General features: G+C 55.2%; 1 protein-coding gene across 4 annotated transcripts in view; it reads right to left on the bottom strand.

Moving 5' to 3' along the window:
- CACNA2D2 (calcium voltage-gated channel auxiliary subunit alpha2delta 2) overlaps nucleotides 1–23,822 on the bottom strand; it is a 194,697-nt gene that overhangs the window by 111,040 nt on the left and 59,835 nt on the right. For all 4 annotated transcript variants that reach the window (XM_067002844.1, XM_067002846.1, XM_067002845.1 and 1 more), the window contains exon 3: nucleotides 2,097–2,213. In XM_067002844.1, coding sequence (XP_066858945.1) covers nucleotides 2,097–2,213 — 117 coding nt within the window. The remainder of the gene's footprint in view (nucleotides 1–2,096; nucleotides 2,214–23,822) is intronic.

The following is a 23,822-nucleotide window of genomic DNA, read 5'->3' as shown; positions in this document are numbered from 1 at the left end:
CATCACTTTCATGAGTCATGAGAGAAGGCGAGGAAATGACTCCATGAGAGATGAATCAACTAAGGGGAGAGTTCAGACAGAAGAAAACACAGGCTGGAGAGGGGAATAAGCTGTGGGAGCCCCTCTCCTTTGGAGAAGCTTAGCACAATGTGGAGGATATTCAGAAGGTCCAAATTCTCACCCATCAACTTCTCCATTTCCAGATGTTGTCAGCACCACCAACCCAAGACACCAAGTATGCACATGCGAGCTGGATGTAAGAGACTGCCCCATCCAGCAGCCGCGCTCTGAAGGAGTCCTCTTGAAAGAACTAATTCAGGTCAAAGGATTCCAACAGCACCGAGTGTGAATTACCCAACTAGTGCTGCCAGAGTCACTCCTTTCGGTTAGGTCCAGCAGCAGGCGAGCCCTTAGCAACGCACCAACCTCTCCTGGCCAAAAACCCAAAGGAAAAGGAAGTCCAACTAGGAGACAAACGAGATTATTTGTAGGCACAGGTCCTAGCACCAGAAGATGCACAAACTCTCTTTAAATCTGTCAGTCATAGCAAAGGGTAAGAAAAAACATAGCTGGAATTCAGATGCCACAGTGGAAACCACTCAGCACGGTCGCGCTGCACAGCTCTGCCTTGTTGCCCTGTCCATCACGCCGGAGCCACACGCTGCCCAGGGGCACACCAAGTTTGCAGCCACCTTCAGTCACCCCTGTCTTCCTTGAATTGGGAAGGGGGTTGGGGATGGGGTTGGGGCTGGGTGGGCTTTGGGGTCCCTTCCAACCCAAAGCATTTTCTGATACTACGAATCCCACGTAGGCCTCATCGTTACCTCCCAAACTCCAGAATTAAACGCACGACAATCTTCACCCGAATCTGTGTGTCAGTCGCTGTGGGCATCCCCGCGCCACCCTGCCAGGCTGGCCTCTGACCGCCTGCGACTCGGACACCACCAGGGCTCGGCACTCCCCTGGCCTACGCAGGTGTCCTGCGATTCCTCCCGCGTACCCCCTGTGAGCAACCTCTTCTTACCCAAAACACGGCGGGTCACTTACAGCCCCTCACCGCCCTACCTCCGGCTCAGCTGTCGCACCGCTCCTCCCCTCGCCACGGGGCTTTTTCCTCTGCTCCCACTCCTGCCTGTCAGGCCGAAGGGTGACCAGGAGTCTTTCTGGCCGTACCCCATATGCAGACAACAGCCACGCTACCTGCTCCAAGGCCTCCCCGTGTCCCTCACCCCACACAAGCACTTCCAGTTCGCCGTGCTGCCAGACATGCCCTGCACAGCTCCATCCTGCTCGCTGCAGGCAGGTATTTGAGAGGCCACTACGGCTCCTGGATGTGAAAATCCCACGGCTCCCACACCCCACGGCAGTGGCGAGGGTATCTCCGTTTCTCCAGGAAGGCAATGGCTTGTCTCTGCCCGGCAGTAGAGCAGAACCCTGCTGCTGCCTTGTTACAGCCACTGCCGGGTTTTACTGCGCCGGCACCACGAGCAGATTACCTTGCTCCACTACAGATAAAGTGAACTCATTTTAAAAGGAGTATTACAAAATAGGACAGTAGATTGGAATTGTACGTAGGCACCCATAAGGGCAACTCACACATGCAGTCAATCACAGGATTCAAGTGCCAGGCACCAGCACAAACATTTCAGTTCATGCTCTCCTAAACAGGAAAAAAAAAAAACCCTACTTGTCTGAAACGCTTTCATAAGCATTGTAGGCACACTGGAAGCACCTTTGCTCCCACTTACCACATACCCAGTTAAATGACTGGGTAGAATTTGCTTTTGCTGTCACTCGTATTCTTGTGGCAGCACATTCAGGTGTTAACATGACACTGGGAGAAGATAAAAATCCAGAAAATAAAAATCCAGAAGATGCCTACAGTAGACCCACACTTCCTCGCATGACAGCTGAGACATATTCCAGAAAACATCCATATGAATAAGTGCAATTGCAGGATGCAGTTCCCAGAAAAGGCCACACAACCATAGAAATTACTTTGAAGCCGAGATCATAACGCTACAACAGCATCAAACACCTTTCTTAAAACTGAATATGTCAGATCAGAGCATTATCACACAGGCCCATCGTCTTACCTTTAAAGCACGGACTTTCTTGGCCAGTAGGCTCTCGATGTCTCCTGCAACCTTCTCCACTAACTTCCTGGGCACATTCTCCTTGACTTCAAAGAGGTTTCTGTTCTCGTTGTAGATCTAAGAAGGAAAATAAAAGGCAGTCAGTATTACAGGGATGTACAGCAGCCTTGCCACAGAAAAGCCAGACCTCTACCACAGAAGAACTTCAGCCACATGGATTAGGCAACAGTGCAAGCTGTGGGAATAAGGCGGCGGGAGGCTTTGCAACCAACAAAACACAAGGCACCTGCTTTATAGCTTCTCTCCTTCACTCGTGCTGGCCACAAGCATCCCCTCGCGGAAAGCCGAGCTGCCCACCTCGCTGCCCGCACCCAGCTCTGCCGGGCCGAACCAGCAGTCCCGCAGAGCCACCACGCTTCCTCCTGTGCTCTTCCACATCTACACACACCCCTAAAGCCACTGACAGCTCCCTCGTCCCCTTCCCAAGGGCACTTTCGGCATTTTGCAAATGCAAGTCCAAGGGCACTGAGCCTGCTGGAGTTCAAGAAGTGTTTGGACAACGCCGTCAGACACAGGGTTTGATTTTTGGGTTGTCCTCTGTGGAGCCAGGAGTTGTACTCAGTGATCCTTGAGGGTCCCTTCCCACTCGGGATATTCTGGGGTTCGATGAGCCCCCTGACTGCTGGACCTTTGCACCGCCCGCACGGTTCGGTAGGTACCGATACGGAGCCTGGCAGCCCCGACACAGGCAGCAGCGGGTACCAGGAACTGCAGCAAGGGGAGCACGTGACGTGGGGTAAAACCTCAGCCCTAAGCAAGCCATAATGATGTGGCACCCTCAGAAAGTCTGGATTTTGCCAACTAGTCTAGAACCCAGCCATGCTGTGGTGGGGAAGGCAGGGAGAGGCACGGACACGTCTGGGGCAGGTGCAGTTACCCAGATGTGAGTGTTTGCACTCAAAGCCCGCAGCTGAGACCCAGGGGCCTGCCCTCCCAAGCCACGTCCCTCAGCTTGAGGACAGAGTCAGCCCCATAGGAAGTGCGGTGGGCATCAGCACTGCCCCAGCGAGAAGGGATCAGTCCCAGCACAAGACTTCTGAATCACCAAGCTCTCGGTCACCTCCTCTGAGCATTTTCGGATCTGTTAACTCTCCGTCTGCACAGTCAGGTGCCACCAATACAGGGAGGAAGAGAAGAGCTTTTTGCAATCATCTGAGATTAGAAAGAAGTCCTCATGATTTATCTTTTCTTAAATAAGATGCATGAAGAAAACCATGCGGCACACATCACAGACCTTCTGCTTCTCTCCGAATATTCCCGGGCTAGTTGCAAATATCGGGACTTACAGACATGAAGATGTCCAGCAGCAGAAAGCCCTCCAAGGAGACCTGGGCCTCCCCAGGGACACAGCTGACTCCACACTTCACTGCAACTTCCACGCCACGCACGCCTAGCCCCGGCCCGAGCCTGCATGCTCCTTGGGAGTTGAACCCTTGCGTCCCACCTGCCCGGGGGACACGACGACATTCTTCGCTGGAGCTTCTTTAGAAGGCAAAGGAAGAGACCAGCTGGTACAGAAACCATCCCAGCTCACAAAGCACCTGCCTGACCCTGCCGTGCTCTGCCTCGTCTCTCAGAGCAGCACCAAAACGCAAACAGCTTCCATGAGACCGAGGCCAGCCTTGGAAATCTCCACGGTCAGCCCAGCTGCGAGAAGGAAGGAGCAGGCTCAGGTTTGGCTGGGACCCCAGCAGGTTGGTGCCACCACAGCTGTGTCCCTTGGCTATGGCAGAGGTGAAAGGGACCAAGGTGGTGAGACGGGGTGCTTCATGGGCACGCAGGTGCCCGGGCCCAGGCGGCGGCACAGCACGCAGCTCAGGAACAGGATGGAAACATTACAGAAGATACCGTCCTGATACGTTGTGGAATTACTTATTCCACCCTTTTTTCTTTTCCAGAAAGTAATGAGCTGAGCAGGAAGCAGCCCTGCTCCCTGAAAAGCAAGTGAGTAGGGGTCTGCGCCCCCCCCCAGCCTCCACTTGCCTTTTGTGGTTAAACAAAGTGGTTTCAGAGGTTGAAGCCACAGGAGAATGCTCTGAACAAAGCAAAAGGATGTTCTTTTGGCTTTGCACGGTCCCTCCAGACCCGCAGGGTTAATCTGCAGGCTTCAACTGCTTTCTGCAAGTCTTGCTGCAGTCCCTGCTCTGCCCAAGCTCCTCCTTTCTTCTACACCACCACGAAATTCCAAACAAGACTCCTCCCTCATCAGCCTGGTACCCAGGCATACCATCCCTCCATCCTAGCTCTACTCCAGGCACCCAGTTTTCCAAAACCCAAAACCCAACCAAACCCTGTGGGACTCAAGCGATGTCCCCATGCTGCTGGGACCGGTAACCCGGCGCTCCTCCATCAGTGGGACCGCACGCTAAAGGCTCAGGACTGCTCACTTCTGAAGCTGCTGGAGAAAACCGCACTGCCGTAAATTCTCCTGTGGTGACTGACCTGCGGGAGCATCGACGCAGCAAGTCAAACACCCGCGGTCCTCGGCCGACTCCCAGGCCCCCGGGGAGCACTGCTGCGACGCCCCTGGAGGCTCTGCAGGCTTCAGCCCCGGCAGTTCCCCAGGACGGGTCACTCCAAGCACGTTTTTCAGCCAGCCCGACCGCAAGGGCTGCACTCAAACCATTCTGGTCCCCAATCCACCCGTGCTCCGCGTCAGTTCGGCACCTCCTGCCTTGTACTGCAGGCGGTCGCTGCGTGAGAGCATCGCCCTGCAGGCGATGCCTTAGCAAGAGGCCACGGTGCAGAGGCACCCGCAGGCTCCAGCAGGGATGGGTTTTAGGTGTCCCACCCCAGCCAAAGCTGCAGGCTGCACAGCACGTCCTGCCAGCAGCAACAGCTCCTGCCCCACAGAAAAGCATCTCGCGTCAGCACACAAAAGGTTAAAGCGGGGAAAACTCCGCACAAAGCAATATTCTCTCATATTCTTTTTTCCCCTTGGTAAGTAACAACACAACAAAATAATGTGTTTGGAAGGCGTGCGCTACCTCCAGCTGAGCTGCGGCAATTAGGAAAGCAAAGAGGAGCAATCTTCAAGGAGAACGCTTTGGGTAAGGAGGGCGTCCTGACATTAGTGCTTTCCTATTATGAAACAGAAAATTGGCTCCTATTGGTTACGGACAGAAATGGTGCCTGTCCGCAAGGGAGGAGAAACAGAAAAAGAAACCAGGAGATGTTCCTCCACGCTCCCTGCAGCTGCGGAGCTCTGCAGTCGTCTTGGCCGAGCAGTTCATCGGTGCTAATTAGAGCAATCCGGCACGAATTAACGGTGACCATACGTGCACAAGAACGTACGGGGCAGGCAGGGGGATGAATGGTGGCGCTCCAGGCAATTAGGGTGGGATGGAAATGTTGCAGTGGAGCAATTTGCTTTGGGTCGCTCGGAACCCGGCCACACTTTACTTATGCAAGGTGACATTTCCCATACTGGGTTTTTCCTCAAGCTGAACGTGAGGGAGAATTTATTGGCCAAAGAAAGCTCAGCTAGGAAGGAATCTTTGCTGAGTTGTTTTTGCACTTAGTTTCGTCCATACCAGACAGCCATTCTCATTGAAATTCTCCTCTGACCCGGTGCTCTGGGACACGGGTTTGAAATCTGTACCAGCAGTGACCTTGGGGTCGCGACACCGCCACTCGTGGGGAGAAGGGCTGGCAGCCCTTCCCCTGAAGTACCCAGGGGAGCCTCAGCACTCGGCCGGCACAGCGGGGATGGGGACCCAGAGCGAGGTCACGGCTGCAGACCTCGGACAGGAGCGTGGGGAGAGCTGGGGCTGCATGCGGGAGGCAGGGGGCCAGGCACGGCCGTGGGAAGGGGCCCAGCAGGGGAAGCAGGCTGAGCTGGGACCCGGCAGGAGCCGGGGAAATATTAACGTGGGCAAAACAACAGAAACTACTGAGCTGGAATAAAAAAAAAAAAAAAAGAAAAAAAAGAAAGAAATGGTGGCAGGTGAGGGGGGCAGGAAAATCAAACACCTCGAGACAACCCATTTTCATTCAAAACGCTTCAAAGTGTAGTGCAATTGTAAGCAGATGAGAAGATCTACAACAGCAAAGTGCTAAGTAGCCTTACTAAAAGGCAGAGCTGGTAACACAACCAATTATCAATACACATTCACAGCAGCAACAGTGTAATCGAAGAAGCAGATCTGATACTGCCTCAGAACATTCATTCTCTAAATTCACTTGTTTGCCTTGCTCCCGAGGCACAACAAACGATGCTCATCTCTGCTATTAATTCCCTCTGAGCCTATACATCCAGCGAGCTGTCAGGGCTTAGAGAAAGCATTCGCCACTTCCCAATTCCCTGCGCGCGCACCCAGCACCGCGACGCCCCGCAGCCCGAGGAAGGCAGCACCGGGCGCAGACACACTCCGTTCCCCCTGGGGCTCCATCGCCGCTCGCTCAGCTGCCGCGAGGGAGACCCAGCGCCTCCCCGCGGGTCGGGGTACCGGATGGTGGAGCATGAAGGCAAGTGAGTTCTGGGGGAGCTCCCTGCACGGCACCGTTACCACGGGTGCCTTTGGGCAGCTCTAGACAGGAAATATTTTGTCTCCAGCCCCAGCCTCCAGCCTCCTTGGCCAGGGCAATGGGGGCGCCAACGGAGAGGCTGATGTGGGAGGGACAGCCTCCATCCAAACCAGACCCCTTCTCCTTCCCTCTCCCGCCCAGCTCCATTTCGCATCCCCCAAGAGGAAGAGGCCCTTCCTCAAACGCAAGCAGAGGGGCAGCACCCTCCTCTACGTGCTCAGCACCACCTCCGTGCCAAGAGCCCCCCTCTGCCCCTCTGAAAGAAGCCACCAACACACAAAAAGCCGAGCCGTGCCAAGGCACCAGGCACAGCCGCTCTGCCAGCACCTCTCAGCCCTGCTGGCCCAGGACACGGGACGTGCCCACGGCTTGAGCCCCGGCCGGAGTCTGCTCAGGGCCAAGCCCGCAGCCCCACCAGGAGAGGCTGCAGTGCTCTGCCTTGTGCTCTGCTGAACAGTCATCTTCCAGATTTTTTTTCCCCTGTATGAGTCCAATACACCTGGTTTGGACAGCTGCAGTCCATACACTGACATTTCATCACAGTGCAAAGCTGGCATGTCGCAAAAAAGCAGAGCACTACATGCAGCAGAGGAGCAGGATGCTCTGCTGCCCCTGGCACGACACACCTACAAGGACGGGTCCTTCAGGGGAGGGAGGCCACAGACCAAAGTGCACCCCTCAAGGCACGACAGCCCTGTCCTCTGCACCCTGCCTGCACCAGAAGTGGGGCTGTGCCATGTCACACCCTACAAAGGCCATGTGCCAGAAAAATAAAAGGTTTTTCCCCTGGACATTATTACAGGGGAGCAGGGGACAGCGATATTCTCCTGCTCAGAGGGATATTTCAAACTTCTGCAGCCAGACCTGCGCTGATCAGCTTCATGTAGTGACCCAGATACAGTCTCTGCAAAGGGAATTGGTTGCTGCAGCAAAGACTGCAGCAGGACACCCTCCTTTGGAGGCCCTGCCTGCTCGAGCACTCATCCAGTGCCTCTCCTGGGGCTTTGGGATCTGGTGGTCCCCACCAGACAAGCGGCAGCCTGGCCCTTTCCAAGTTTCACCCCACTTCCCATGGGGTCCTGCCATTTCCTCGCAGTTCGAGGTATTACTGAACAGCAGCAGCGGGAGCCCTGCAGCAAACTGGCTCATGCTTGGGTGCACAGAGCTGACCCCTCCAACAAAGAGCAGCCTAGGGGAGAATTATCCGGCAAGGTAAATGACTGGCAAGAGCAGTTACGTGAGAGCACCGCGAGATGGTCCATGCTGAGCAGGGAGCACTGAGGCTAAGCAAGAGGTGGGGAAAAGGAGCACAAAACCCCACAGATCCTGCTGGAAGAAAAGGACTGCCTGGGGCTGCAGGTAGAGAGCTGAGACAGCACGATTCCCATCTCGCCCCTAGTCCCCTGCTGCACCCACTTCGTTAAATTTCATCGTCTGGTGCTTATATTTCTTGCCCTGATGGTAATCATTGTGGTGTCTATATTGCATTAGCAGGATGTCAGTCTCGGCGTAGCGTCAGGGACGATCAAGCAGGCGGCGATAAGAGTGATGCTGGCCTGGCTGGCAGCCCGCCGGGACGAGTGGTGCTGCCTGCAGCAGGTTAGAGGGGAAGGCGGAGAAGGGGAAGCAGCGGCAGTGAGCAGCGGGGGCCGCAGCCCAGCAGGGGCTCTGGGAGCCCACCCCAGCCTCTCCCCGAGGACACCCCGAGGACACGGCTCCGCCAGCACTGTCCCGAGCCCAGGGGCTCCCCGCGCCGCCATCCTCGGGCAGATGGATCCTGCAGAGGCCGTGCTGCCCCTTGCCACCCCCTCTGCCTTGTCCTCAGCGCGAGCCGCTGCTCCCAGCCTGCGGATGTGCTTGAGAGGGAGAGCAGGAAGCAAACAGCTTGACATTTACTAACCCCATCTCCCTCTCCTCGCGCAATGCCACTTCCCTGCTGCGCTCCTTCCTTCCACACACCTAATGAAAAGAAAGCGCCAGCCGAGCAGCTCTTCACTGCTCTCCCGCAGAAGCGGGACAGGGAAACGTGCAGTTAGGCTGCTCCTCAGGGATGGCCGGCTATAATTGGAGCAAACAAACCATAGAACCAATGTCTCCATCCTTCACTAAAGAGCCTGCTAACAGGCAGCGGCAGCACAGAGGAAACCGGGGACAGACGGGAGGGCAGCCACCCACCCAGGGACAAAGGTGGCACCTGCTCCAGCGCTCCCGTCCTGCCTCACATGGCTCCGGCACCCACAGCTCCCGTCCTCTGCTGGGCTGCTGCTCCCTCCCTCCAGGATCACAAGCCTCTGTGGATGAGACTTCAGGCCTGCCAGCCCCAAAGCGGGCCTGAGACTGCTATGCACAATTTAGCAGCTAGACAAGGATAAAGGGCTACGCGCGGTTAGCCTGGATTATATAAAACCTCTCCTGGCCGGGGAAGCTGCTTTCAGCCTTCAGCAGCCCAAACCCCTGTACAGGGAGCACTCGGACTGATAGACCTGCCTGGGCATCTGCAAAGACTGAAACTTCTGCTGGGTTATTCAGCAACGCTCAACTCCAAATTCGGTCTTCTCCTTTCAGACGAAGCGCCTTGAAAATAAATCATGGTGTCGCTGAGAACGCCAGGTCTCAGTCAGGATGCCCGCTCTGCCCAGGCGTTCCTTGCACACCCAAAGCTGCTCGGATGGCGTGGGTCTGGCTGCCAGGCCAGGGCTCGAGCCCACCGCAGCCTGCTGTGCTAATAGATAAGAGGGACAAAGCAGCTACAGGATCTCCGAGCCATACCCAAATGCATTCAGAGATCACATGATCTCTAAAAATACACACACGTACAGTAAACCAAAATGTAACAAACAAGCCAAAACAAAAAATAACCTGATCTTTGACTCTAGCTGTTCTCTTGGTGAACCAGCACATAAAAACAAGCTTCAGAAAGGAAAACAAAGTATTTTTAAAATACATCCGAACCGCTTTCCTTCAGGATATATGCAGAAGAGTGTAACCGGTTTCATTAAACCACGTCTATACAGAACAGCTGTAAATCTTCAGATCAGCATCACTAAAATTGTACCTAGAATACCCCAGGGGGGACGCTCTCGTGGATAAAGATGTACTGCTCTGCTGTATTTCATCTTTATACTGTTCCTATCAGGACTGGTGCCTCTGCACTATGGATCATACCCCATTTACCCAATTGTCACCATGAGAATAAAATTATGTTGTACCAAAGCAAGGGATATATCAGATCAAAAGGTACATTGATAAAGCAGTGCAAATCCTTCCACGTGAAGCTCTTCCACAAATGCACGCTTGATTTATATCGGTTCAACTCAACTCAATTTCCTGCCGGTTTACCTATAAGCAAGGATTAAAATCAATTTCAGAATGGGTCATCAGTTTAACTAAAAAAAAGTCAAAGAGCTCCTTTGGGCAGGCAGCACGCGCCCTGCTGAAGCACCACGCTGGACCCACCAGGACAAGGGGCTCAGGAGGAAGGGGACACCAAAGGAGGGCCAGGAGGAGACGGGGGAACGGGGCAGGAAGCGGGGTTGGGCAGGGGCTGCGCTGGGAACGATGGCTCTGCAGGGCACGAGGATGAGATGAACCAGAGACGAGGAAGATTAGGGAAAGACTGAGCAAGAAACCCCTCTGCTTCTCAGGTGGCCCCCAGGCTCTGCGTGTGGCTGCACCTCTACCTGTCCCCCAGTTGCTGGGCCTCTTACAACTTCTGTTTTCCTTTTTGTTTCTTCTTCATTTCCAAGGTTGTTTAGGACACTGAAATTGCAAAAGCCAATCCACGGCTGAAAAGGGAACTGGCCTGACAGAGTTCCCTGGCAGCAAGAAGGATGAGGAAGGGACCACGCTGCTACAGGAGAAAGCCAGAGGGCACCTTCCCCACCTGCCCCTCCCGCAGCGCCCCGCGGCCGTGCAGCGGGACGAAGGCTGCTCCTCCTTTCCCGGGAGCACCCCGAATACGTGCAGCTTCCTCGCTTTGCACCGGGCGATCCCAGCCCCGAAGAGCCTCAGATCCTCGGAGACGTGACTTGAAATCAATAACCAGGCCTCTTTCCCAAAACAGCTTCATCTTCTGTGCCAGAGAAGCCGCCGCCTCTCGGAGGGAGGGCTGTGGAAAAAGGCTGTGCAGGCCCCCTCTGCACGAAGGCTCTGGGCCGTATCTTGTAGGCTTTTCTTCTACCTAAACACAAATGAAAGTAACATTCACCCCACATCGCCTTGTCTTCCTAGTGATGGCTACCACAGGCCGAACGCGGCTCTCAGCTGCAGTGATGTAAACTCAGGATAACTCCACTGACATGGAATTAAACTAAATCTCTTATTAGAGGTACAGCGATTGAAATCTAGGCCAGCATACATCAGCAAATAGCAACAGTTACCCCTACAGTTTTCTGCAGTGTAATGATGTATATAAAAAAAAAAGGCAAAAAAAAAAAAAAAGCTGCACTTTTAAAAATAGCAACTTTGCAATTCTCTTTATTTACCTTTTGATGTAGGTTTTGGGGCTCTCTCTGATCTTCAGGGATTCATGTTTACAAGCTTTTCTCCCTAATCTGCAGCACTAGAAGCATTTCTGTAAATCCACAGACATTTGGGAGCTGGGCTGGAAGAGACCCGTGCCTAATCCATCCCTCCAGCTCATGCAGGACCGACCCAGCCCATGCTGCTCCAAAGCCCTTCTCTTACCCACTGCGAGGCAGAGCCCAGCGACCCAGCTGATCTCCTCCAGCATTTTCCTAGCCGGCCTGTTGGAAAGTTGTTAGCAATGTCTAATATGAAGTCCTCTCTGCTGGGGCAGAGGCTCGTTAAGTTTTGTCGTATCCCCACGGGAAATGGAGAGTATATTTGCAGACAGTTTTCTTCCACGCATTTCCAAGTTTATCCCTTCTCCTGTTGGTGCTCCCTGAGCTAGTGGGGTGGGACGAGAAACTGAGACTTTAACAAAAATACACCAAATACCTAGAGATTTACTTAACAAGGTGACCACCTGCTTCAGTTTTCAGCACAGTCATTGGAGAGGTGTGGGGCAGGACGGGCACGCACCCACATAGGTCCCACAGGATCTCTCTTCTGAAGTCAACCTCCAGGGAGCCAACACCTGAATGGAGAAACTCCATGAAAAGACTTAGAAACCTCCGCAGCATCGCAGAAAAGAGGGCTGGAAGGGATCACATCAACCTGCGTAGTCCCAAGCTCCTCACATACCCCAGCTGAAGGCAGTATGGATGTGTCCTTTCTAACATAACTATCACTGTTACTCCTACATGTTTCTCTGATCTGTTCTTTAGGTCACCCAGTGATGGAGATTCCACCGCTCCACGAGATAAAATGCTCTCCGATGTCCCACGATCTTACTCGAAAACTTCTTATAATGCCTAATTTGAAAATCCCTTGCTGCAATTTAAAACAACGTTCTTGGTGGAAAGATCCAGAATTAATGAAGAGCAGGCACTTCTGCCTCATGTTGCTGTGCCCCATTACATATACAAGGATTTATGTCCCACTTTAGTTCCTACTCTTGCAGGCTAAAAACCTCGATCGCTTTTGTTCTTCCCCCGTAAGGTAGTGTTTTCCATTCAAGTGTCTTGGGTTAAAACAACAGTTAAGGCACAAAGTAGGAAATGCAGCTGACTGATTCTTCGCCAGGGTGCTGTTCAGAGCAGCCCACCGAAACATTATCCAGGCACCCACTGAAGCTGGGCACCTTTGACCAGACGCCCAAGAACAAGACCCTGGGGAAAAGACAGCACAGAGCAGGAGCGAGGTGAAGGGATGAAACAGAGCAGGAGCCCAGGTCATGAGCAGAACAAGGTACAGTACTTTTCGATGGACGGGCAGAGATGGTACAAGAGCGCTCTGAGCAGGTTTGGGGAATCCGGAGATCCCCGGTCTGGATGTGACTGCTGGCGAGAGCAGCCTGCCGCCTGCCCTGGAGTAACGGAGCGGCAGGTAAGTATCAGCTCTGACTGCATCCCTCTCTGCCATGTCCCACCCTTTCCTGCCCCTCCATCTTCCTCATCTTCACACCCAAAATACGTGATTCTGGCAGTGAAAAACTGCAGTGGTCAGCCAGGGGCAGCTGTTAGCCCCAGCCTGCTGCTGCAGCCCCCTGCTCCAGGCTCGGCCAGCACATGGCCCCGCAGAGCCGTGCGGGTGCAGCTGTCACTTCCCTTCTTTTGAGGAGCCCTTCGAATTAAAGAGAAAATACAGCGGGGACCTCCCAGCCCCAGCAGCTCGCCCTCCCCCTGCACCAGCCTTCTTCTCCATGCGCTGCTCGTTTAGCTGCGGCGGTGACAAACCAGCGAGGCCGGGGGCAGGCCCTTCCCCACCGTCACTGCGGCAAGGGCCAGCGGGGGCTCCCCCTCGGTGGCGAGCAGCGGGGTCCCGCGGACCCACCTTTCACAGACCCCAGGTTTCTGGCACACGGGGGCTCAGGCTGCGGGCAAGAAAGTAAGCTGTGCTCGGCTGTGCCGCCTCCTGCCAACGCCGTGCCGAGAGCCCTCCCTCCCAAAGCAGCTGCCACTTGCCTGATCAGCATCTGGGGGGGGGTAACGATGGTGCAGGCAAATCCTCCTCCACCAGCCCCGAATGGTGCGGCAGTGGCTCGAGGGCTCTCCCGTCCTCACCCCAGCTCCAGCCAGGTTTCCTCAGTACGAGAGAGGACCGGGCCAGAGGAGAAAACTGTCCCGCTGCCAGCTGTACCCGGTGCACGCAACCAGCGCGGGTGAGCCGCTCACCGGGAGCCACGCTGCAGGGCCGGGACGGGGAACCGAGGGTGGGCTGAGCTTTTCTCCCCGGCAGGGCCGCACGTCCGGGCTTTGCCCTCGGGTACGTGCAGGCTGCGAGGCCAGAGGGGAGGCAGCAGGACGACCCGTAACCCCAGCACCACTCCCGGCGGTCAGTAACTCTGCCTGCGTTTGGTACCAGGATTGCAAGAGGTGGGCAAGGGCTTGGCCCCCAGGTCCCGCTGCATGCCAGGAGCAGCAGGGTGCAGGGAGGTGCCCGGGGTGCAAAAGGCAGAGCCGGGCCGGGGGCAGCCGGGCTCGCTGACCTACCTGATGGCCTCACATAGGCCCATGTATGCACCTGCATCCTCGCTTGCCTTGTCCTCTCCATCTCCAGTCCCCTCCCAGCACTCGAGGGCTCTGCTCCCCGCTGTCCCAGCCCTCTCCCCCTGCACCCACAGGTGAATACACAGCTGCAGATCTACCTGTTAGCACAGGAGGGGCTCCCCACACAGCTCTGCCCCTGCACTTCGCTGCCAACACAACACGCTGTTTTGGCTCCACACCTGCACTCTCCCTACCACGGTGCTGTCTTAATTGAGATTTAGACACAGGCAGGGAGCAATTGTCTGACACTTAGGGAAGAGAGGGGACCCGGTCTGCCTTCCCTTCGCCACGCGCGCGGTACCGCCTTGTCTGTATTATCTCGGGCAAATCATCTTCTCGCGTCTGAACTTCTCAGTGACAACAATCCTGACCTCCCTCTTTGAAAATATCTATCATTAATTTTTGCAAAGCATTGCGGAAGCCTTAGAGGAAAGGCAGCGTATGAACGCAGAGTATTATTATTCCATAGGGAGCCTCCAGGGACCGAAAGGCGCAATAAAGCTACGAGCAGAAACAAAGCTCTTGGACGTCTCCAGCCAGACCCACAAAATACTGGCAGATCTTTTCAGTTCTCTCCATCAGCATTAGGGAACGTGCACGTGGCCTCTCATTATGCACCCAGAGCGATGGCCCTGCCACTCGGATCTAAGATAACACGACCAGGGGAGAGCAAGACGGAGGATGGATTCAGATCCACCCTGTGTAGGAAAACGTTTTGGAACTGCATCGGGCAGCATGTACAGAGAAGTATTAGTCTCCTGCTGTTCCAACAGAAAGTTAATCAGGGACAGAAATTAATCCCTCCTGACAGCATGCTGCCAATTTCTGATTTCATCCCCATTTGCTTGTGGCTTATCATCAGGGGAATGGGAAACTTGTAGCACAGACAAGCCTGCCACATGCCTCCTCCTCTGGTAAAGGCTCACGCACGCCAGCCACGGCTTCCCTTGCACTCGAAGCAACACGTACGTGCTCTGTGCGTGCGCTCCCTCGCACCCGTGCAGACTCACCCGCCGCCACGCAGGCAGACACAGGAGGAGAGTTATGTTTGTGCCGCGGGTAACGTGCGTGCCCAGCCATCAGCTTTACTCCAGGACCGTGGGAGGGAGGGGGGAGAACAAGAACCAGAAGAAAGAAATCCTCTCCCTGGAGGGACAGTGCCAGAAGAGCAAAGTGGCATTTACAGATCGTAAGCATTTCCCTCTCCCACTCTCTGCTCCCTTGCCCAGAATGTTAATTAGCGTTACTTAAACAGCAGCAGCGAAAGCTGCAACACAAGCAGCTCCAACCGCTTTAAAGGCAACCTGGTTGTGAATTCTTCCAGACGAGACATTTAAACTAAAACGGGGAGACAGCTGATAGCGATGCAGCAGGTGCCTTTCAATGCCACCTTATAACTTTCCTCCCAAAGCGAAGGAGCGAGCCCTACAACAGACACCGCTGTTTCCCAGGGCCATGGGACTCAGCCTCCTGCTCACGATGCTTTACCCTACAGCAGCTTCTCCCAAGTCAGCGGATCCTGGATGGGGCCCCGCAGCATGGCACCAGCACCGTGCTCACCCCTGCGCACCCCGAAACGTCGCCGCTGCCGGGCCAGCCCGAGGGCTGCTCTGTAGCAGAGTTTAGCCAAGCACGTAGAGAAAAGCAGGTTGGCAACTCTACTCCTAAACAATAGCGCTGACTGCTTTCGTGTCATAAAACTAGACATTGATATAGACCACAAATATCTTTGTGTGTTCGGATGATCAATAGACATCTTAAAGGATCGCCAAATTTTCACCACAAACATTGCAATGGGAAACGTGCCTCACAATTCACTTCTCCGCTTAATGCCACTCCCTTCTCCACCATTTATAACTCTCCTCACCCAGCTTATCAAAACTACCGTCTCCATCAGAAAAATCTTCTGCCTCGAGCGATCGGCCCCACATCGCAGCACACCCAGGGCCACAGGTTACAAAGGCAGGAGGAACCTTTACAACCGCCAGGACTCTTCTCATCAGCAGTGCCTGCGACAGGACTGCTTGAATTAATTTCTGCCAAAATGAGACACTCGGAAACATCACAGCGCGCCGAATCGGTTCTCAGGATGCCCAGCAGCAAGCACGGGCGCGTTCGCTGCGTGCACTCGTGGCGGCGCGGTCCTGCAGCCGCAGCACACCCGAGCGATGTGCCCAGGCTCTGTGGCGATGGGCTTAACCTGAGCACCTGGACACGCAGACAGACAGACAGCACACATGCCGCCATCTCCAAAACAGGGTGCCGGTACAACCCCGTATCTCAAAAAAAACCCACCATCGGGCTGAGGAATTTCACAAGTAAGTGGTTTTGCATGAGGCTGGCTCGATAGGACATAATTGACTCTTGTTGCAAAGAATTAAGTGCTCTCAGAAGAGATGTCCATTTTTAATGCCACTTTTTTTTTTTTTTTTTTTTATTCTTGCTAATGAAGTAAGCCAAGATAACACCAAGCAGTTCCCAGATGAGACTGATTGTCAAGCGGATGAGGATTTTATCGATACATTTCTTCCACTTTTCTTTTATGCTCAACTTGGAAAAATAATAATAAAAAAATGCAAGCAACCAGAAATGCCTTTTCCTCCTTGAAAAACCATAGAGCAATCTCTCCAGGAGATTCCTTTCCCAGCTATATTCATTATTACTGCCTCTGCATGGCTTCTAGTTACGTGTGCATTGGAAGAAAAAGGGGGAAAAACGCCCAAATTCACAGAACTCCTTTATTACAACCTCAGGATGCTTCTGTGAATGTTTTAAGTAAAATGACCCGTAAACCTTTAAAGCGATTAACTTGAAGGGCAAGTCAGAACGACACAGAAAAGCAATGCAGGGTACTCCTAGACAAACCGGGGAGCTCGCTCACAGACACAACGCACTCACTGTTTCCTTTTTCTTTCTCCCCTTCCCTAAATAGAGGAACACCTCCACTTTGTCCTCACCTCCCTGCAAGCCCACCACCCTTCCAGTTCATGGACTCATATCCGAGCCTGCCACGGACCTTGCTTCCTGAAGCTCATTTCTCTGAATTGCAGAGAACACGTGCTCTGTATCTCGACTTGCTCCAAAAATCCCTCACGCGCAGCCTGGAAACGTCAGGCTCTGCGGCTCCTACCATCGCTTCGCTGGCTTCCTAACGTTTTTTCAGATCCTCCCGTGCCCTCCTGCTCGAGGGCTCCCTTCTCGTCTCTTCAGCTCGTGGTGCAGAGACCCCAGTGGCTCTGGGGGTGACTGTGCTGGCCCACAGGCTCCTCTCGCTTCCTGGGGAAGCGAAGAAGGGCAGGGGACGTGCTTGCTCCTGAACCATTTGACAGGCCAAGCTCTGCAGCACGTAGGTAGGGAAAGGACAGGAGAACGCAGGGAGAAGGAACGCGGGCTGGGAGGCAGGGCGGAGCTGCTCAGGAATTCAGCACAGTGTGCAGGGCCAGGCTGGACAGATGCTGGGGCCGAGCTGAGGAGCCTCACACAGCAGATGGTCAAGGAGCTGTGATTTGCGGGTAATCTAATAATCAAGTCGTGATAGCAGCGCGGATATGAGCCGCGGGGTCACCAGGGGCTGGCACGCTTCCTCCGTTTCTGTAGGAGTCATTGGACACGGCGAAGCAAGGACGTTAACTGCCCAGCTCTCGGCTCCGGCCGGCAGCAGCTTCTTAAGGAAGAAATTACTGCAGGGCACAACCCGCAGCAGGAGCCACGCCGGTGCCCGTGGACCGAGAGGCGGTGGGACCGCTGCCACCGAGGGGTCGGTCACGTCCTCCCCCTCCCCATCGCCACGGCTCCTCGTGCCCGGGCAAGCCACGGCGCAGCTCTGCAATAAGGCTGCTCAAGCCGCTGATCCAAATAAACAACCCCATAAAAATTGCCAGCTGGACATAAATCACACCACAGTGAGCACGTTGTGCCAGCCCGAATCCCTCACAACAGGGTCAGCTTCTCCAGCCTGCGCCACTGCTGCAGGTACAGGAGACGTGAGGTACCAGAGAGGGAGGAGGCGAGAAGGAAAAAAAAAAACAAACAACAAAAAAAAAAACGGGACAAAAGCCTTCCAGTGAAAACACAAACCACTTTTCTAGAAGTGATGAAATGCCAGCGCTCACTCACTGCAGCCCCAAACAACAAAAAACCCTGTTCAGATATTTTTTTTTATTAACTGTCACAAAATGATGTAATGCATATAGTGTAATTATGCTTAAGTGCTTTCCATGTTAAATGTCATTTCAGTTATCACTTTTTAAATGCAATTTTTATTGAGTGCACAATAATAATTTAGCAAGTAAACAGGCAAGTTACAAGAAAAGAGTGGAAGTGCAGGGGGAGGTGGGAAAGCCTCAAGTGTGACAATGAAATGCACTGGGGTACATGGAGCTGTTACTTCTGAAAGCTTGGAAAGAATTATAAAAAAACCATAAATTACAAGGTTGCAAAATGCAATAAATTACAGCCTCTACAAAAGGCAGATAATGGAAATGAGAAAGGATAGTGGGAAGGGGGAGGAAGCTACATAATTTGTCACCACTGACCCCAGACATCTGCACAGCCTGCACAGCAAAGAGCACCAGCAATATTTTGGTATTTCAGACTCCTCGCACACAACAGTCCTCAGAGGCCAGCAGGGGGTCAGATTTAGGGACGATTCCCTCAACTGGCATAAACGCAGGAGTCTTCCCCACGGAAGATGCGTTTTCCCCAAAACCCGTGCTCTTCCCGGCACCAAACGCACCTAAGGTAAACCAGGAGAACTCCAGGCAGAAGACCACCGGCCCCAGGCTTTGTCGAAGCTAAAGGCAAGCTGTTTGCCCAGCCGACGGGAAGGGGTGCAAGTGCGGAGGTGCTGAGCTGGGAGAGGCAGAAACGCGCTTCATCCAGCTACTGAGCGCGGGCTTTCAGAGACGTGACTCCTTCCCCTCCCTCTTCTAGGCCCCCCCGCCGCTCTCTTTGCAGCAAAGGTCCTGCCGGCCACCGGGCTGTCCCTAAAGCAGCAGCACGCCCGAGATGCGGCAGAGGGTGCGCGAGGCACAGCAGGGCCAGCAGGGCGAGGTGACCCTTCCCCGCACACACTGCTGGTGAGGCTGCGTCTAGTGCTGGGCTCCCCGGGGCAACGGAGCCATGGACAGACCAGAGAGAGCCCAAGGAAGGGCCACAAAGATGCTGAAGGCACCGAACACCTCTCCTGGGAGGAGAGGCTGGGAGAGCTGGGACCGAGCCTGGAGAAGAGGCTCAGGGGGATCTCGTCCATGTCTCAAATCACCCGAAGGGAGGGTGCGGGGAGGATGGAGCCAGGCTCTTGGCCCCGGGTGGCCCTGCTGGAGCAGGGGTGGCACCAGGTGGCCCCCAGGGGTCCCTGCCAGCCTTGGCCACGCTGTGAGCCTGCGACCAGCGATTCAACCACCTTCCAAATCCGTACGGCTGACCGCAGCTTTGGCATAAAAGGGTGAAGCCAAGGCAGCAGCAAGCGGAGAAGGCCGACTGCATGGCAAGACGCGCCGACAACGCCAAAGCCGTTTGGAAGACAACGCCAAGCCACGCTCCAGGAGCGGAGGGTGCGTGCGGGCGCCGTGACGCCAGGTGCACGGAGGCACAGCTCCCTGTCGATTTCACGGCCGGCTGCGTCCCCGGGAATCAACGCGGTTGGGGTTTCAGGCTTTTCGAAAGAAAACCGCTGACAGAAAGGAAAACCCGCCAGAGTAAAACCAACAAACAAAACGAAGGCAGCCAAGTTCTGAGAGTGGAGATGAGCAGGATCTTAATCTCTGGAAAATTAAGTCAGAAGAAAATGGAATAGGCACAGATTTTGGCTGACACAGAGCATCCTCCTTTCAGGACTGCATGTGCCAGGTTTGTTTGATTAAAACTTTTCAGGATGGAGAGATACGGCTGGGAAGGGGAGTGTGTTCATTACCGAAGTGAGAGTGAGGAGGAGGAGGTAGCCCGCTGTTGCTGTAGGACTGTTTTTAGTACTAATGCAAGCAAAGAGTCCCAGCGGATGGGCGTAAAGTGAATTTGCACTATTATTTCACTCCCCAGGGACTGTGCTTTTTTTTTTTTGCAGGAACTTGATGCAGGGTCCATGGTGTCCATCTGAGCTCTGGGCTTACACCACAAGCTCTGAATAGTCTGGCAGTTGATTGTACCACCTCCAGACGCCAGGGGAGAGGCACTTGGAAGGGCTCACTGAGCCTAAGATGAGGTTTTACAACTGCAGTGGCAAGCCCTGGACGCTCCTCAGCCAACGCTGAAGGGGTAGGACAGGCTGAACGCTGCCAATGGCTCCTCAAGGGCCTTCTTGAAATGAGATTGGCAGGGCTCTGCCTCACTCCCAATCTGTCCACTCTTTTCGCTCCGTCTGATCCAAGCACCACCACCTGAACACCAGCAGCAGAATCGCCCGGGCAGCATCGCGAGCGGCAGCCGGGGGGAAGCGGCTTCTCGCCCCACGCGGACGGAGCGGGCAGCCCGCGTCGTGCCCCCTCTCCAGGAGCAGCGGCTGAAGCAAGCCCCACAGCAGAGCTGGCCCCGAAGGCACGCGGAGGCGAGCCGGCAGGGCACGGGCATGCACGCCAAGTGCAGCGAGCGCTGCAGCGCTGACGCCTCGGCAGCAGCAGTACGCCGGGCAGCAGCCTGCTCGAGGCGAGGACTGCGGGCCCCTGCCGTGCCCGTGTGCTGGGTGCGAGCCGCTGATCGGGGCAGGGCGAGGGGGGACCGGCAGGTGCCAGGCTCCAGCACTTTTTTCCCCAGCAGGAGCCGAGCACCAGCACTTGCCCTGAATTTAAAAAAAATATAAAATATGAAAAAAGATGTGTTTCAGAAGAACAGGGGGGAAAAAGGCGTTAAAGGTTTCCAAAAGAAGCAGCAGAAGGTTGAAGGGAACGCAGTTTCCAAGAGAAGGACTGAACCCCGGGGTCTGAGCGGTCCTGCCACCCTCTCCTCCGTCACAGCGACTCGCTGCCCGCCCCAGTGCCCCTGCCGCAGGGCCCCGCTCCGCTCCTCTGCGCCAGCCCTCCCTCGGCCCTGCTTCCAGGAGAGCAGCGAACAAGGACAGTGCTTTTAGTGTCCCCTCGGCTTGTCGAGTTCATCGGCTCTGTGACGCCAAGTGGAACAGAGTCACTGAACTTTACTGCAGACGCCCAGGGGCGATGCCAGCGCACGCCAGCCTCTCCTGCGGACAGCACCGCTGTTGACGCTGGCGGCCACAAGGTCGGGATGCTCCTCTGCTCTCAAGTCCCACCAGCGACTGCCTTGAGGCTAACGGGAGCCAAAATGCCAGCCAGGATCCCCCCAGCAGGACCAGTGCCCAAACCCGCCCTGGTCCCTCCAGCCCCCACATCTCTGCGCCATCCTTGCCTTCGCCCTCGTGCGCCAAGCACCACGAGATGTCCTGCAGTCCTCCCGGCAATCGACTCCAGCGCTGCTGAAGACACACGGATTTTTCCCAAGCCTAATGGGCCGGGATAAAGCAAAGCCTGTCTGTTTTCCTCTTGCCCTGCTCTTTGCCTCCATAGCACAGAGACCTCTCTGCGCATGGCCAGAAGACCCCAAGCCTGTCGGAGAAATGTGCTCTGCACCCCTCAGCCTCCAGCTGTACCCCTCAGCCTCCGACCTGTATGGGCAAAAAAAGGAACTGACCGTTTCATTTCAGGGTTTGGCCAGCAGCTACAACAGGGAAAAGAGGAAGACTGGTCTCTGTCGCAGCCTATAAATGCCCTTAATTCCTTCGACTTGCTTTGGTCAAGCTCACGTGCCTGGCACCGCTGCCAGCACCACACTGCCCTCCCAAAGCACTCCTGTACCCCCACGGAGAGGTTTCCGAGGCTTTGGTACCCACTCTGGGATGGGATTTTTACAAGGTTTCCACATGGGTGATGAATCCTAAATAAGGAATAGGGCACAGACAGGTAGAAAACCCACCACACCCCGATAACCCTAAATCTGGCCCCTACCTCATGTCTTTGACCATGACTCGATCCCACAGTGTTACATCAACTAGAAAATGAGGCCAGTTTTGGTTTCTTGTAGGCCTGGCACTACAAATTCCTACCAGCCTCCCCCCAAAGCTGCTAAATTCCTCTCCCCTCTCTTTTTTTCCCTGCCTGTGTCCAACTCTCCCTGAAACATCAAGGAGACAGAATCACCCTAGAGCTCCTGATTTTGGGAGACAGTGAGTGACGGCCCAAAAGCACTCAAAACCGAGGGCACAGGGCAAGGAGAGCAGGCGAGTCCCAGTCAGACCGAGCAAGGGGCGCCCGCTTCCCAACCGCCCCTCCTGGGACACGCTGCCCCCAGCCGCGGCCGTCGCCTCCGAGCGCCTCCCCAGCACGGGTACAGATTAGGGCTGCCGAACGTCCCCATCAAAGCGAGCAGAAATCAATGATGGGCCATTCGAGCCCTTGAGATAATCCTATCTAATCAAACAGACCCAGAGAAAACAGCATCTTACGGGCCATAAAACACCAGAGGCTTATTCCCCTCATAAATACTGCGCTGACACCACCACTGCAACGGCCCCCGTGGCTCTTCCTTCCTCCTCTCCCATCCTTCCACTTGAACGCTCGGCTGCTGACAGCTCCTAATGACTTGCGCTCGGACACGGCCCCTAACTGCCTAATCAGGGTTACGCTAACGAAGCAGCTGTCCCCCCAGCCTGACCCCCCCCAGCACCTTCAGCAGAGCGCGCCGGGGAGGCGGGTACCGCCGGTTCTCCTCCGCAGCCCAAACCAGGGCCTCGGGTTTGTACGGCTGGGGGCTGCACCCCGTCCCCAGCCCTCCTCTTGGCAGGATGAGGCCCCGTGAGGATGCAAAGCGACAGCAGCCCCGGCTGCTGGACACCGACACCCTGGTGCCAGCGGGTTTTCTCCACCTGGGAGCATCCCGCGTGGCGCGGGCACAGCAGCTCTCCGACACCCGGGACCGATCTCATCCTGCCCTCTGACGCTGCAGCTCTCTTCCACGCTACTGCAGCTCCTGAAATTAACTTAGGCTGGTGAAGCGGAGCAAAGGGTTAGGCCAAAAGCATCCCGCGGGGCTGAGCTCTTGCTCCCCATGCTACTGACTTCACCTACAAATTCCCAGGAGCCTCCCAGCGGTGCCCAGTCTTTCCCCTGAAGAAAAGCCCCCGTACTAAAAAGAAACACAGGTGGCAGTCAGGGGCCTGGGGACCCCCCTGCTCCTCCTGCGGAGCTTCCCCGTGCCCGGACAAGGCGAGGAGGGTGGGAACAGCAAAGCCAAGGGGAAAAACAAACCAACAAAGCAGGGCGTAATCTGCATACTTCGCCATTTGGCGGAGGGGATTTTTTAATCACTTAATAGTTTTAATCCTTTATCAGATGCTCATCTAAGAGGATTTTGCTGCACATACAAGATTTGGTACAAATTCATTTGCAGTAAATATACTCATTTAGGAAGTTTATTTCCCGCCTGGGCATCGAGCGGGGCGAGTTGGCTGCTACTTGACAAATGCGGCGAGACCTTGCTGGAACCCCTCCGTGCCGACTTTCTCCTCGTTTTTCCCAGCCAGCATCTCTGCTAGAGAAGAAAAGCGACATCTGCCAGTGCCGGCTGAAGGCCCCGCAGGTAGCAGGCAGACCCTTGAGCAGCCCCCGTCGCTCGCCCCGTGCCCCAGCCATGGGAGCATCTCCTGCCGAGGGGTGGGCGCCCGCCCTGCCCGCCTGGGACCGGGGTAGCCCGGGCTGACTGCAACAGGCTGCGATATTTGGCTGTGAGGGACACCCAGGAAGGCAGCTGAGGCATGGGCTGCCCCTCCAGAACGCTGCCCGAGCCCCTCTAGCCGGTCGCTTGAGGGATAAAAGCAGAGGTGGCACTTGCCAAACAGCTTCGCCTTTCCCCAGAGCAGCAGCAGCGGTGCCCAGCGAGCAGCGGCTGCCGCGAGCGGCAGTGGGAGGGGAGCGGGGCCAGGGAGCACCACCTCACCCGCTGCGTGCCAGCAGCAGCACGCACCAGGGACTGTAAGTCTGCTTCCCCAAAGCCAAAGGAGAACAGCAGCACCTAAAACGTCCTC

Source organism: Anser cygnoides, chromosome 10, assembly GCF_040182565.1.
Source record: "Anser cygnoides isolate HZ-2024a breed goose chromosome 10, Taihu_goose_T2T_genome, whole genome shotgun sequence".
Lineage (NCBI taxonomy): Eukaryota > Metazoa > Chordata > Aves > Anseriformes > Anatidae > Anser > Anser cygnoides.
This window is presented reverse-complemented; position numbering and strand designations above follow the sequence as displayed.